Source organism: Oncorhynchus gorbuscha, linkage group LG08 (assembly GCF_021184085.1).
Source record: "Oncorhynchus gorbuscha isolate QuinsamMale2020 ecotype Even-year linkage group LG08, OgorEven_v1.0, whole genome shotgun sequence".
Taxonomy (NCBI): Eukaryota; Metazoa; Chordata; class Actinopteri; order Salmoniformes; family Salmonidae; genus Oncorhynchus; species Oncorhynchus gorbuscha.
In genome coordinates, this window is record NC_060180.1 from 51,812,457 (window position 1) to 51,825,974 (window position 13,518).

The following is a 13,518-nucleotide window of genomic DNA, read 5'->3' on the forward strand; positions in this document are numbered from 1 at the left end:
GGTCACTCATAGCATAGTAGGAGATTTCCAATTGAAAAGAAAAAGAACACACCTCCTCTCCTTTCTCGATTCTGCGGTTGGAGGTGACGATGATTTTATAACCTCTTTCAAAGGTTACCACCTCAGCAACACAGTTCGGGGCACAAGAGTGATTGATGTACCTGTATAAGAAAACAAACACAGCACATTATGACGCAATATGTTCTTGTGACCAACTTTTGATTTAGTTCAGTCATTTTTTTTTTTTTTTCAAAAACAAATAAAAGCATACAAAGGAAACCCTAACTCACCCCCCCCAATTGTTCCTTGACTAGCACCATTCATTCTCACTGTCGATAATTCTAATGTCTTAACTTCTAATAGTAACTGTATCCACTGGTTAAATGGGAGACAGTGAGGTGGTTGCCATCTTAGAGCCCAAAAACTATTTGCATCAGCCTGCCTACAGTAATCTTCATCTTTTGATTGAGATATTCAAGGTGGCTATCAATAAGTAACTAAAGACAGAAAGCATTGAATATTTAAATTCATGCACTTCTAAATTAATTTTGTAACTTTGCCCCAGTACAATTTAACTGCAGGATACTCCCACATCATATAAAAGGAATGTGTCTACCTGATTTAGGGGACACAATGAACAGTTGGGGAGTTGGGGCCAATTTAATTGTAAAACATTTCCTTGGTGTTAAATACAGTCTGAACAAATTTAAAATGTATAAATTGATGGTTCTGATTACGGGATGCTAAGGTCATATTTTTCCATATTCTGTTCCAGTTAAAAGCGTGGGTAAGATTAAATTAGATCTGTGGACCATATTTTAATGGCTAGCCCAGAACAAGCTTAGTTTTTTGTATTGTTGTATTTTGTCTGTATAATATATAAAATTGTTTATATATTACACAGATCAGTCCTTAATATTATAGAGTCTAGATCATTTATTTATGAATGCAATCATTGGATGGGTTGGTAGTTGGGATTCCCAAGGGAATCCATAGGCCAGCATAGATGACCTCAGTTGTAAATGTAGAAAAAAGGAGTTGCCTGGTAATGTGTATGTATCTTTCAAATCTTGAAATGTTCTCAAAACATTCGGGTCCTTGATATTCCATCTGCCCCCCTTGCAGATCCCCCCCAACCACAACCCATGGACATTTATTATTGCTACAGCGTAAATATGTATACATTATATTTGTTTTATTACTTAAATGTTATATATACAGTGGGGCAAAAAAGTATTTAGTCAGCCACCAATTGTGCAAGTTCTCCCACTTAAAAAGATGAGTTGCATTTGCATTTGTTTATGTTTTCAAGTGACATTTATTTGCATAAATCCATAACGATGACCTAATGAGGCACTATTTCGCCTGGCATAGAAAATGTGCTCACTCGCCAGGACGCTGTTGTTCAGAGGAGCTAGCCAACAACACAGCTACAGTAACACAATCACTTCAAATTGAAGCTGGAAAGACCGCAAACTACAGTAGCCGCTCTTCGTTTCGTTCCACCTTTTTCCAATTGACATTTCTTTATATATATATATATATCCATAAAAATGAAGCCAGCCGATTCATGATTTTGACTGGCTGAGAAACACTGCCCGTCTGTCTCATCCCGACTCGTTCATTACTGTAGGACAGCTGGAGATCAAATTTGAATATTGAAACAATGTTGCAAATTAATATTGAAACAATGTTGCAAATGTCAAAGACAGACAGCAAGGTTTATACAAATTACAAATCTCTGCTGTTGAAAACTAAATGTTAGTATAAAAGAAATGTGAGATAATGTCAAGATGGTTTTTATAGTGAAGATCAAGTTTATAAATTTCTTGGCATTCAGGATTAGACCCACCCATTGTATAAAGTACTTTAATCATATGAATTCAACTTGAGCCAATTCCCATATGTTCCAAAATAGGCCAGATATGAGCATTCTAGTTTATCAAAAGCTGTTTCTGCACCGAGAGATAAAACATCCCAAGGAGCTGTTGTTTGTGATGAAGCATTTAAGATATGTAATAGTCGATGGAGATTATACGAGGATAAACGCTTTTTAACAAACCCGCTTTGGTCCGAGTGGATCAATTTGGGTAAATCGAGATAAGATGACAACATTCAGGAAAACGGCTTAATATCTGTGTTTATAAAAGATAGGGGGCGATAATGAAAACACTTGGTGGCATCCTCACCTTTTTTAATAAAAGCTAAATTAGTGCCATGGTCACATCTCTGCTAAATCAACCTTTGTGAAAGGCTGTACAAATCATTACGAGCAATAGTGGACCTAATTGATTCAGAAATGTTGGATAGCATGAATTGTGGTATTGTGTGTCGATTGATGAGGAAGAAAAACTAACTGAGCAATCTGGGGAGAAGGGCCTTGGTCAGGGAGGTGACAAAAAAGGTGCTTCAACAAAGTACTGAGTAAAGGGTCTGAATACTTAAGTAAATGTGAAAGTTTTTTTGTGTGTGTGTGGGTGTGTGTGTGTGTAGATTGATGAGAAAAAACAATAACGTAACAAAATGTGGAAAAAGTCGAGGGATCTGAATACTTTACGACTGTACTGTACATACTGAGCCCTGTGAATTATTGCAAACATCCTAACATTGAAGTGACAAATTAATCAGGTAAGGTTAGAATGTGAATCAGGTTGAAATTGACTACGTAAAACAATTATGCTTACCTTGCCAGACCTCCTGTCTGACTGGCATCAACAACACGTTCACTGTCGATGCGGAACATGAACACTCCACGATTCTGCAGAGGTGAAAGTAATCACTTAGACCAACAGTCATCACATGAGAGAATACAGCAAATATATATTATTCAGCCTTCACAACACAGTAAGTACAGATACTAGAGCCTTAAGTATTTTTATTTTTTGAAGATTTGCACCTGAGATTTGTAAGTCCTTTGCTTCTTGATGGCCACCTCGTTGCGGAGGACGGTTCCATTGTATTCAATCACCATGGTGTTCTTCTCTATGTCCCTGGCAGCATACAGACCCAGGCCCTGTGGACACAACCAGAAAATGTGTCTACAGTACGTTCAACAGTAAGAGTCCCTTTACTCTCATGCTGTCATACTTCAGTCTTATATTCCATCTGCTACTTAAAACCTGTTAGAATTGATGCAAATGTTCGCAGCTTTTCGCAGGGGATTGAATGTCTCTGCTGTGATCAAGAAGCTTGATCTTATTTGGCACATCTACAGTGCCGTGAAAAAGTATTTGCCCTATTTCTAATATTTGCATATTTTTTACACTTTATGTAAGCACATATTCAACAAACCCTAAAGTTAGATAGAAGGAACCAGAGTTTTCAAATAGAATAATGTGATACTTATTTAATTAACAAAGTTATGCAACACCAAAATGGCTAAAAAGTAACACATTTCAAGTTTTGGAATGGCCTATTCAAAGTTCAGACCTAACCTGACTTCATGCTTTAAAGAACCCACAAATAATCGCTGAGTTAAAGCAGTTCTGCATGGGACAGTGGGCCAGAATTCCACCACATTGATGTGAGAGACTAATCAACAACTACAGGAAGTGTTTGGTTGGAGTCATTGCAGCTAAAGGTGGAACAACCAGTTACTGAGTTTAAGGGGGCACTGGGTGTTGCAGAACTTTGTTTATGAAATAAATATGGAACTGTTGTGTTATTTGTTCACTCAGGTTCACTTTATCTCATATTTGGTTTTGGTTGAAGGTCTAATTACATAGAGGGAATTTGAAAGGAAGAACATACTTTTCACAGCTCTTAACTTAGTTATAAGCAGTGGCGTAGCATGCACCCCCTCACAGCCCAGGCCTAGTGCTGAAATTAGAGGATCATGTCCCCTAGACCCACCTGGATCTTGGAAGCAGCGAGATAGACGTTGGCCCTCCACTCACTCTTCATCCAGCGGTACTGAGAGGACCTGTGGTGCACAGTGGGGGGCTTGGTGTAGGGGACGCCTCCCTCCCCCTGGGCTGTGTTCTGACACCTGGAGGTGGTACTGGTGTTTCTGGACACTGGCTGGGGCCTATAGGAGTGAATGTGTGTGTGTGTATTCTGTTATAAAGATAACTTGTGCTAAGTATATTACATCCACAGACTTGAAACAAATGTTAATTCCTCCACAATACCTTATGACAACGGCAGTGAATGGGGAGCTGGTTTTGGGCATGGCGCGGGCGCTGCCAGAAGGGTTGAAGATTAGGGGTAGCTCCATCAGAGGGTTACGTCCGTAACGGAAGGTGTACCTGTCACAGGCCTCCACCCCTGGGAGCTGGAACACAACCAGCAGCACAGGGAAATGAGACGAACACTCCTCCTCACTTCAGTGACTACAACAGAGGCCGGCCGATTAATCGGCAGTTTTCACAACAATCTGTAATCTGCCAATTATGGCCGATTACATTGCAATCCACAAGGAAACTGTGTGGCAGGTTGACCACCTGTTATGCGAGCGCAGGGTCAAAAGGACTTTGTGGCTGCAAGGAGCCAAGGTAAGTTGCTAGCTTGCATTAAACAAATCTTATAAAAACTATAAATCTTCACATAATCACTAGTTAACTACACATGGTAGATGACATTACTGGGTTAACTAGCTTGTCCTGCGTTGCATATAATCAATACGGTGCCTGTTAATTTATCATCGAATCACAGCCTACTTCAACTTCGCCAAACGGGTGATGATTTAACAAAAGCACAACGCCGAGAGAAAAAAAGCAATCGTTGCACAAATGTACCTAAACATAAACATCAATGCCTTTCTTAAAATTAAGACAGAAGTATATATTTTTTAACCTGCATATTTAGTTAAAATAAATGCATGTTAGCAGACAACATTAACTAGGGAAATTGTGTTACTTTCCTTGCGTTCCGTATTTCACTGAAAGAATAAATGTTTTATTTTCAAAATTATAGCTTCCAGATTGATGACCAAAGGCTCGTATTTCTGTGTTTATTATATTATAATTAAGTCTATGATTTGATAGAGCAGTCTTATGGAGCAGTGGTAGGCAGCAGCAGGCTCGTAAGGATTCATTCAAATAGCACTAGACTGTGTTTGCCATCAGCGACTAGCAATGCTTTAGGCACAGCACTGTTTATGACTTCAAGCCTATCAACTCCTGAGATTAGGCTGGCAATACTAAAGTGCCTATAAGAACATCCAATAGTCAAAAGGTACAGTTGAAGTCGGAAGTGTACATACACTTTTGCCAAATACATTTAAACTACATTTTTCACAATTCCTGACATTTAATCAGAGTAAAAATTCCCTGTCTTAGGTCAGTTAGGATCACCACTTTATTTTAAGAATGTGAAATGTCAGAATAATAGTAGAGATTTATTTCAGCTTTTATTGCTTTCATCACATTCCCAGTGGGTCAGAAGTTTACATCCACTCAATTAGTATTCGGTAGCATTGCCTTTAAATTGTTTAACTTGTCCTAACCAACTTGCCAAAACTATAGTTTGATAACAAGAAGTTTGTGGAGTGGTTGAAAATCGACTGTATATTAAAAACAAATGGTATAGAGAGAAATAGTCTACGCATCATTATTCCTATAATAACCACAACCTAAAACTTCTTAACTGGGAATAATAAAGAACTGGGAATATTGAACCACCAGCTTTCAAATGTTCTCATATTCTGAGCAAGGAACTTAAACGTAAGCTTTTTTACATGGCACATATTGCACTTTTACTTTCTTCTCCAACACTTTGTTTTTGCATTATTTTAACCAAATTGAAAATGATTCATTATTTATTTGAGAATAAATTTATTTTATTTATGTATTTAATTAAGTTCAAATAAAATTGTTCATTGTTCATTCATTATTGTTGTAATTGTCAAATATATATATATATATATATATATATAAAATAGTCAGATTAATCGGTATCGGCTTATTTTGGTCCTCCAATAATTGGTATCGGCGTTGAAAAATCATTAATCGGTCGACCTTTAGTCTACAATATATACACTGAACAAAAATGTAAAATGCAACAATTTCAAAGATTTTACTGAGTTAGAGTTCATTAAAGAAAATAAGCACATTTAAAAACATTTATTAGGCCCTAATCTATGGATTTCACATGACTGGCAATATATATATATATATATATATATATATGCATCTGTTGGTCACAGGTACCTAAACAAAAAAGGTAGGGGCATGGATCAGATCACCAGTCAGTATCTGGTGTAACCACCATTTGCTTCATGCAGCTCAACATTTTTCGCATAGAGTTGATCAGGCTGTTGATTGTGGCCTGTGGAACGTTGTCCAATCCTCTTCAATGGCTGTGATGCTGGATATTGGCGTGAACTGGAACATGCTGTCATTCAAGTCAATCCAGAGCATCCTAAACATGTCTGGTGAATATGCAGGCCATGGAAGAACCTGGACATTTTCAGCTTCCAGGAATTGTGGCTAGATCCATGTGACATGTGGTCGTGTGAGGTGATGGCGGCGGATGAACGGCACAACAATGGGCCTCAGGATCTTATCACGGTGTCTGTGTGCATTCAAATAGCCATCGATAAAATGCAATTGGGTTCGTTGTCTGTAGCTTATGGTCTGCCCATACAATAACCCTACTGCCACCATGGGGCACTCGGTTTACATCAGCAAACCACTCGCCCACACAACACCACGCAAGTGGTCTGCGGTTGAAAGGCCGGTTGGATGTACTGCAAAATTCTCTAAAACGAAGTTGGAGTGGGCTTATGGTAGAGAAAAGAACATTCAATTCTCTGGCAACAGCTCTGGTGGACATTCCTGCAGTCAGTATGCCAATTGCTCGCTCCCTCAAAACTTGAGACACCTGTGGCATTGTGTTGTGTGACAAAACTGTACATTTTAGAGTTGTCTTTTATTGTCCCCAGCACAAGGTGAACCTGTGTAATGATCATGCTGTTTAATCAGTTTCTTGATATGCCACACCTGCCAGCTGTATGGGTTATCTGGTCACAATCTGAGCACAATATTTGAGAGAAATTAGCTTTTTGTGCGCACGTAAAATGATTGTATTTCAGCTCATGAAACATGGGACCAACGCTTAAATGTGTCATTTACATTTTTGTTCAGTGTAGTATGGTGTGAGCATTTTAACAGTCGCTCATCTGAATAGGTAGCTTTAGACATCTATAGTACCATTCGAGCATTGATCATTTAGTATAAATCGGAATTGCTTGAATTTAATACAACAGAGAACAGATACAAACCGATTCAGTGATCTTGGTGACTGCAGAGACGGTGAGTCCAAACAGGTCCTCTCCCTTCAGATAGACAGGGAAGAGTTTCAGAGTTCCTATTTCAGTCCTCTTGTCAGCAACGGGTCCCAGGACCTTATCCCACACTCCTGAAAAGACAGGAAAACAGCAGGGTTATGTATCATAATATATTATAGGAACTCCTACAGAACACATTTACAATAGTAGAAGAGAATCTGAAAAGCAAACTGAACAAGACATCCTAGTCCAAGCCAACCCAGATACATGAATGGTAGAGGCTACAGCCATAAACAAGGCTATATCTAAGCATGTCATAAAACCAATCTAGCTAGCCAACTTACAAGGCAAGCCTAATCTAAACCAGCCCTAAAACAAAACATTTAGCCCAGCCCACCTTCAATAGACAAGCCTAATCTAAATGAGCCCCAACACAAATCCATCCCTGCCCACCTTTGGCAGTGGAGTCAGTGAGGACCAGGTCCTTGTATCCCTGCTCGATGACGCGGACGTGGAACTCCGGCTGCTCCTCCCTCTCCTCCACAGAGCACAGGTAGCGGCAGCGGCGGTTGCCATGGCGCATGCTCCAGTAGATGCGGCAGGCCTCGTAGCCCACGGGGAAGATAGCGGAGGTCGAGTGGAAGGCGGCCATCTGGGACGGGGTGAGCTGACCCACGGCGTGGAGCACCAAGCTGCCCACTCTGAAGGTGTATCCCAGCTCGGGCTGCTGCACGGCGCTGGCCATCTGCCTCACCTCGTCCCTCTGGACGTAGACGCGGCGGAACACCGCGAAGCAGCGCAGCTCGTGCTCCAGGACGAGGCCAGAGCCACCGTGGGCGGAGCCAGAGCCTCTGGGCCTGTGGGCGTGGCACAGCATGGTCTTGTCCTTGAAGAAGGTACAGTGTGCCTGCAGGGCGCAGGTGAAGTGGTAGATGTTGGTGCAGCGCAGGCGGTGGCAGCCGCTGGTGGCGCCCATCTGTTGGCAGTATGCACAGCGGACCGCTGAACCCCGTCGCAGCGCAAGCTCCACGTTGATCAGGGCGCCTGCCTGCGTCTCGTACACCTGCACAACAAAACAATGTTAATAATACACACACAACACAACTTTAATAAAAGGGTCACAATTGTAGTGGTTGGTATGGCAGTTAAGATCTGAAACCAGCAGTCTTCCCCCCTTTAGCCAGTTCTGCCCACCCCCCCACTTATTTATTTATTTACGACCGACCGAGGACATGAACCTTGCGGTCACCAGTCCACCACCTCACTTGACTTCTGGGCTACCTACCTCTGTCGACCACAGGGCACAGTTGAGGTGCACCCACGCGTCCAGGTCCAGGTTGAGGAGACGGGCAGGGCCGTCGGTGACCCCGTCCCCTAGTTGGTGACAGAAGCAGCAGCGGCGCTGGTCCCTGAGACTGGCCCCGGGGCGGAGAGACGCTCCCAGCTTCCTCAACAGCTCGTCTATCTGGTTCTCGTCAGGGAGCTGGGAGCTTCCTCTAGGCACCACCACCTGCACTGTCCACTTCCTCCAGCGGAGACCCTTGTGTCTCTTCCCCTGGTGCCAGCCCTCCTGGTGAGCCCTGGGGCCCCGCGCCTTCAGTTTCACAGTCACTTTGATGGTGTCTGACTTGACATCTGTCTTAGGGGTCTTAGGGGTGTCACTGGCTGGGGGGAAGGGAATGGGTGGGGTAGAGGGAGGAGACTGCTTGGGCTGGAGCTGGGCCAGACAGTGGACATCCAGAGAGGACATGTTGTTGCTGTACTGGTGGTGGGCTTTAGACAGGCTCTCTTTCTGGTCTGAGTCTGGAGACAGGAGGGCCACCGAGTCCTGCAGAAGACATGAATGACAATAATTTAATGTCCTGCAGTAAATAATAAAAGTTGACCATTTATGACACACCGGTAGAAAAACTGGATACAACAAGTACTGTACACGGATGACCTACACTGGTCAAGAAAGTAAAAAAATAATTGCCTTCGGGAATCAATAGAAACAAACCTTAGTATCTGTAGTATTTCTGGCCTGTGAGGTGGAAGAGGAGGAGGTGGAGGCAGAGTAGAGGAGGAAGCAGCTGTGGCTGCAGAATACCAAGTTTCCCTCGGAACGCAACAGACCTTCCTGTTCCTGAAGAGAGAAGAAAGGCATGTCAGGAGACGGAGTGAGGAAGAGAGAATGAGATAATAATAATACATTATATTTATCCACACTTCAGGGACACAAAGCTACTTTACAATTGTAGGAAGAAGAGAGAAAGAAAGGGATAGTTTGTGATTTTGGCAATGAAACCCTTTAATCTAGTCTACTTCCCCAGCGTCAGATGAACTTGTGGATACCATTTTTATGTATCTGCGTCTAGTATGAAGGAAATTAGATGTAGTTTCACGAGCAATTGTTACGCAAGTTAGCAACTTCCTTCAAACTATATGCAGAGATATAAAAATGGTATCTACAAGTTTATCTGACTGGGGAAGTAGATAAAGGACCTCATTGCCAAAATCCAGAACTATTCCTTTAAGCTCATAATCAAAGTGAGACATCAAAGGTCAAATCAATTTCTATACATGAACCATTATCGATACTAAAAGGGGTTATTAAATCAAACAGCTCCAATATTCAGATGAATTAGGGTTTAACCATTTGTGAACTCCCCAGACTGCAGTCTAAGGGCATGCTACCGCTTAACCCACTAATTGCACTGAGATAGATTTCACTACAATGGGGGAGGGGGGGGGGGGGGGGGGGGTTTAGCATAATTAGAAGCTCTACAGTACGTGTGTGTATGGACATAATGTTCTTGGATGTGTGTGTGTGTGTTTGCATTCATGCTTGTGTGTGTGCCTAAGGGCATAATGTGGATTAATCTACCGTTTGAAGTGAGGTCTGAGCCTCTAGCCATGGCCTGTCTGTGCTCTCCTGCCTCCTGGGGGGGGCAGACTAATGCAACAGTAATCCACGGCTGACTGGTGGAAAGGAGAGCTTTTACTGAGTTGACCAAGAAGATAGTTAACCAATTCATATAGATCATAGCTTGATTGGGTCAGATCCAACAAGGTAATTGATCAAATGATCTTTTTTGACAGATCATGTGGACCATGAGATTGATATAGAGACGATTATCTGATGTGGATCGCCACAAGATTGATGTTTCTATGTATCGCAATAGACGAACAGTCTTTGCAACGTATGGAGTTCAGCGGGATAAACACGTAGCACAACTTGACCCCATGAAAGCGCTGGCCGTACGTTACCTGTTTGTGCACTGGAAGGTCTTTGATTGACTTGCAGACTCCATTTCCCAGCACCACCACCTTGCAATGACAGCACCATTGGGGCTTGGAGCCTGGGCTGCCGGGGGCTTTCTGATGGGCGCCTCTGACTGCAGCTGGACCTGATGCACAGCAACAGTACTCAAATAAGACACAGCTCCTACAACAGTAGATGCTTGAACAGGCCAGAGCAGCACAGCACAGCACTGCATGGCTTTGCTCAGCTCTATTATACTGAATAAAAACATAAAAAATGCAACATGCAACAATTTCTAAATATTTGACTGGGTTACAGTTCATATGAGGAAGTCATTCTGTTGAAATAAATGCATTAGGCCCTAATCTATGGATTTCACATGACTGGGAATACAGATATGCATATGTTGGTCACAGATACCTTAAAAACAAAATGGGCAATGGATCTGTCCACGGTATTTCTTTGCATTCAAATTGCCATCAATAAAAAGGAAATTGTGCTCGTTGTCTATATCTTATGCTTGCCCATACCATAATCCCACCACCACCTTGGGACACTGTTCACAACTTTGACATTGGCAAACTGCTCAACCACACAACGCCATGCACGTGGTCTGCGGTTGTGTGGCCGGTTGGACGCATTGCCAAATTTTCTAAAAGGTAGTTGGAGGCATTACATTCTCTGGCAACAGCTCTGGTGGACATTCCTGCAGTCAGCATGCCAATTGCACACTCCCTCAAAACTTGAGACATCTGTGACATTGTGTTATGTGACAAAACTGCACATTTTAGTGGCCTTTTATTGTCCACAGCACAAGGTGCACATGTGTAATGAACACGCTGTTGAATCAGCTTCTTGATATGCCGCACCTGTCAAGTGGATGGATTATCTTGGCAAAGGAGAAATGCTCACTAACAGGGATGTAATTTGTGTACAAAATTTGAAAGAAATAATATTTTTGCGCATATGGAACATTTCAGGGATAATTTGTTGTTTATTTATATATTTGTTTCTCTTACAGAGGAGGAATGGGTTTATTACGTCAAATAAATGAGGGGCGGTCTGCTGCGGTCTTGTTTAGGACAAGCTATACATTTTAAGCACCTGATTTTTTACAAACATTTTAGAAGGCAGCTCGCCACAACATTTTAGAAGGCAGCTCGCCACAACATTTTAGAAGGCAGCTCGCCACAACATTTTAGAAGGCAGCTCGCCACAACATTTTAGAAGGCAGCTCGCCACAACATTTTAGAAGGCAGCTCGCCACAACATTTTAGAAGGCAGCTCGCCACAACATTTTAGAAGGCAGCTCGCCACAACATTTTAGAAGGCAGCTCGCCACAACATTTTAGAAGGCAGCTCGCCACAACATTTAAGAAGGTAGCTCGCCACAACATTTTAGAAGGCAGCTCGCCACAACATTTTAGAAGGCAGCTCGTCATACTTTGATGCTAATTGTCTTAGATGAACCACACAATTGGTCAGGAGGTAAACAGCTCCTAATTATAAGCCCGCCAAGACAATTAACACCAGGGGTGTCCATTTTCCTGTTCATCTGGCTGTTTGCATCTATGACTCTAGGCAAACTGACCATTCATTAAGCCCGTGTTCTGACACTTTGACAGCAGCACTAAGCAGGTACGTGTGTGTGTGTGCACTAGGCCAAGGAAGGATGATTAGTCAATTTTATTAGCGGAGCGGATCGTTGTGTGAGATCAATATGGACAGCCCTCACTCCCTGGTAGGCCAGATACACACAGCCTTTAGGCTGCAGACAGAAGGATAAAGATGCACTGGATGAAGAAACGGACCGTTTGTAAACATTGTTAAAAGAGGCTAAGTATGCAGATGGACGATGAGTGGGAAAACAATTAGATAGAGATGGATTTGTTGTCTTGTGCACTTCCAGGTGCAGTGACGTCGTGTTTAAAAAAACAATATATTATTCATATCAGAAAAAATAAGTCTAAAAAACAAACAAATTGGTCTGGATGGACATGAATTGTCAGTGTCTCATTTCAAGACAAGCACACGAGCAGAAACATCTCCCCTGTTATGTCAGTATTTGGACATAAGGGGGCAATAAGGTGCAGGGATGTAGCTCAGTCTCTCACCTGATCCGTCAGAATGGAAGCGGATGTGCTGCTGCGGATGTCCCTGCTGCTGTTGCATCATCATCCCTTGCTGTTGTCCTCCACCTCCTCGGGACCTAATGAGCTGGCCTGGGGCTCCTTGAGGGTGCGGGCCCCCCATGTCACCAGCACCACCACGGCCCGGGTATATCATTGGGGCGCCCGGCCGCCGGTGCTCAAGATCTCCCTGGGGGCCCCCCCTCAGGCCGCTGAGCATGGCCAGGGGACCCCTATCTGGGCCAGGGGGGCTGCTGACCTCATAGCTGCTGGGGATCTTCACACACAGCAGATCTGAGATGGCTGCTACCACACCAGTGACATTCTGGGAGGGGGAAAAACAATGTCGTAAAAATGTATGTAACAACTATTGCCACTCAAAAGCCAATGGCAGAGATGGAGAGCAGTGCATGATTGGCAGACAAAGAATTGGCTTTAGCTTCTACAATTAAGCCGGGTGAGATTTGAATCCTAACATATCACAACAGTAGTGAAAGAACTGAGGTGCATTTGAGAGGGGAAAAAAGGGAATAAAACTACTCCACGAACTACATTGTTCAAGCGCTTAAATAAAAATAAAAGGATCTAAACCATTTCCCCCATGGTGACATTCTCTGAGAGCAGGAGGAACTGAAGCCAACAGAACCCTCACCTCTGCGGCAGCTGGTCTCAGGGTGATGGCTACAGACACCAGGCCTGGCTTAGCGTCGTTAGATGCTGGGCCAAAATGGGAGCCGAAGAACATCCCAGAAGGCTCCGTCTTGAGCTCAGTCTTCAGCCTAACCGCTAACACTACAAGAAAAGTAATAGACACACCCGGAAAAATATTTGAAAGGATATTTCATTAATACTTAGTCCTGTCATTGATACTGTAAAGCAGTTTGTGACAACGTAATGTAAACAGGGCTTTATAAATA

At 42.8% G+C, this 13,518-nt stretch overlaps 1 protein-coding gene across 1 annotated transcript in view; it reads right to left on the bottom strand.

Annotated features, from left to right (window-relative positions):
* Positions 1 to 13,518, bottom strand: part of LOC124041794 (histone-lysine N-methyltransferase 2C-like) — a 123,501-nt gene that overhangs the window by 1,862 nt on the left and 108,121 nt on the right. The window contains 12 exon segments of the mRNA XM_046359827.1: positions 53 to 161; positions 2,685 to 2,758; positions 2,897 to 3,013; positions 3,853 to 4,027; positions 4,131 to 4,273; positions 7,223 to 7,359; positions 7,682 to 8,291; positions 8,514 to 9,056; positions 9,228 to 9,353; positions 10,478 to 10,617; positions 12,587 to 12,926; positions 13,254 to 13,393. Of these exon segments, the coding sequence (XP_046215783.1) occupies positions 53 to 161; positions 2,685 to 2,758; positions 2,897 to 3,013; positions 3,853 to 4,027; positions 4,131 to 4,273; positions 7,223 to 7,359; positions 7,682 to 8,291; positions 8,514 to 9,056; positions 9,228 to 9,353; positions 10,478 to 10,617; positions 12,587 to 12,926; positions 13,254 to 13,393 (2,654 nt within the window).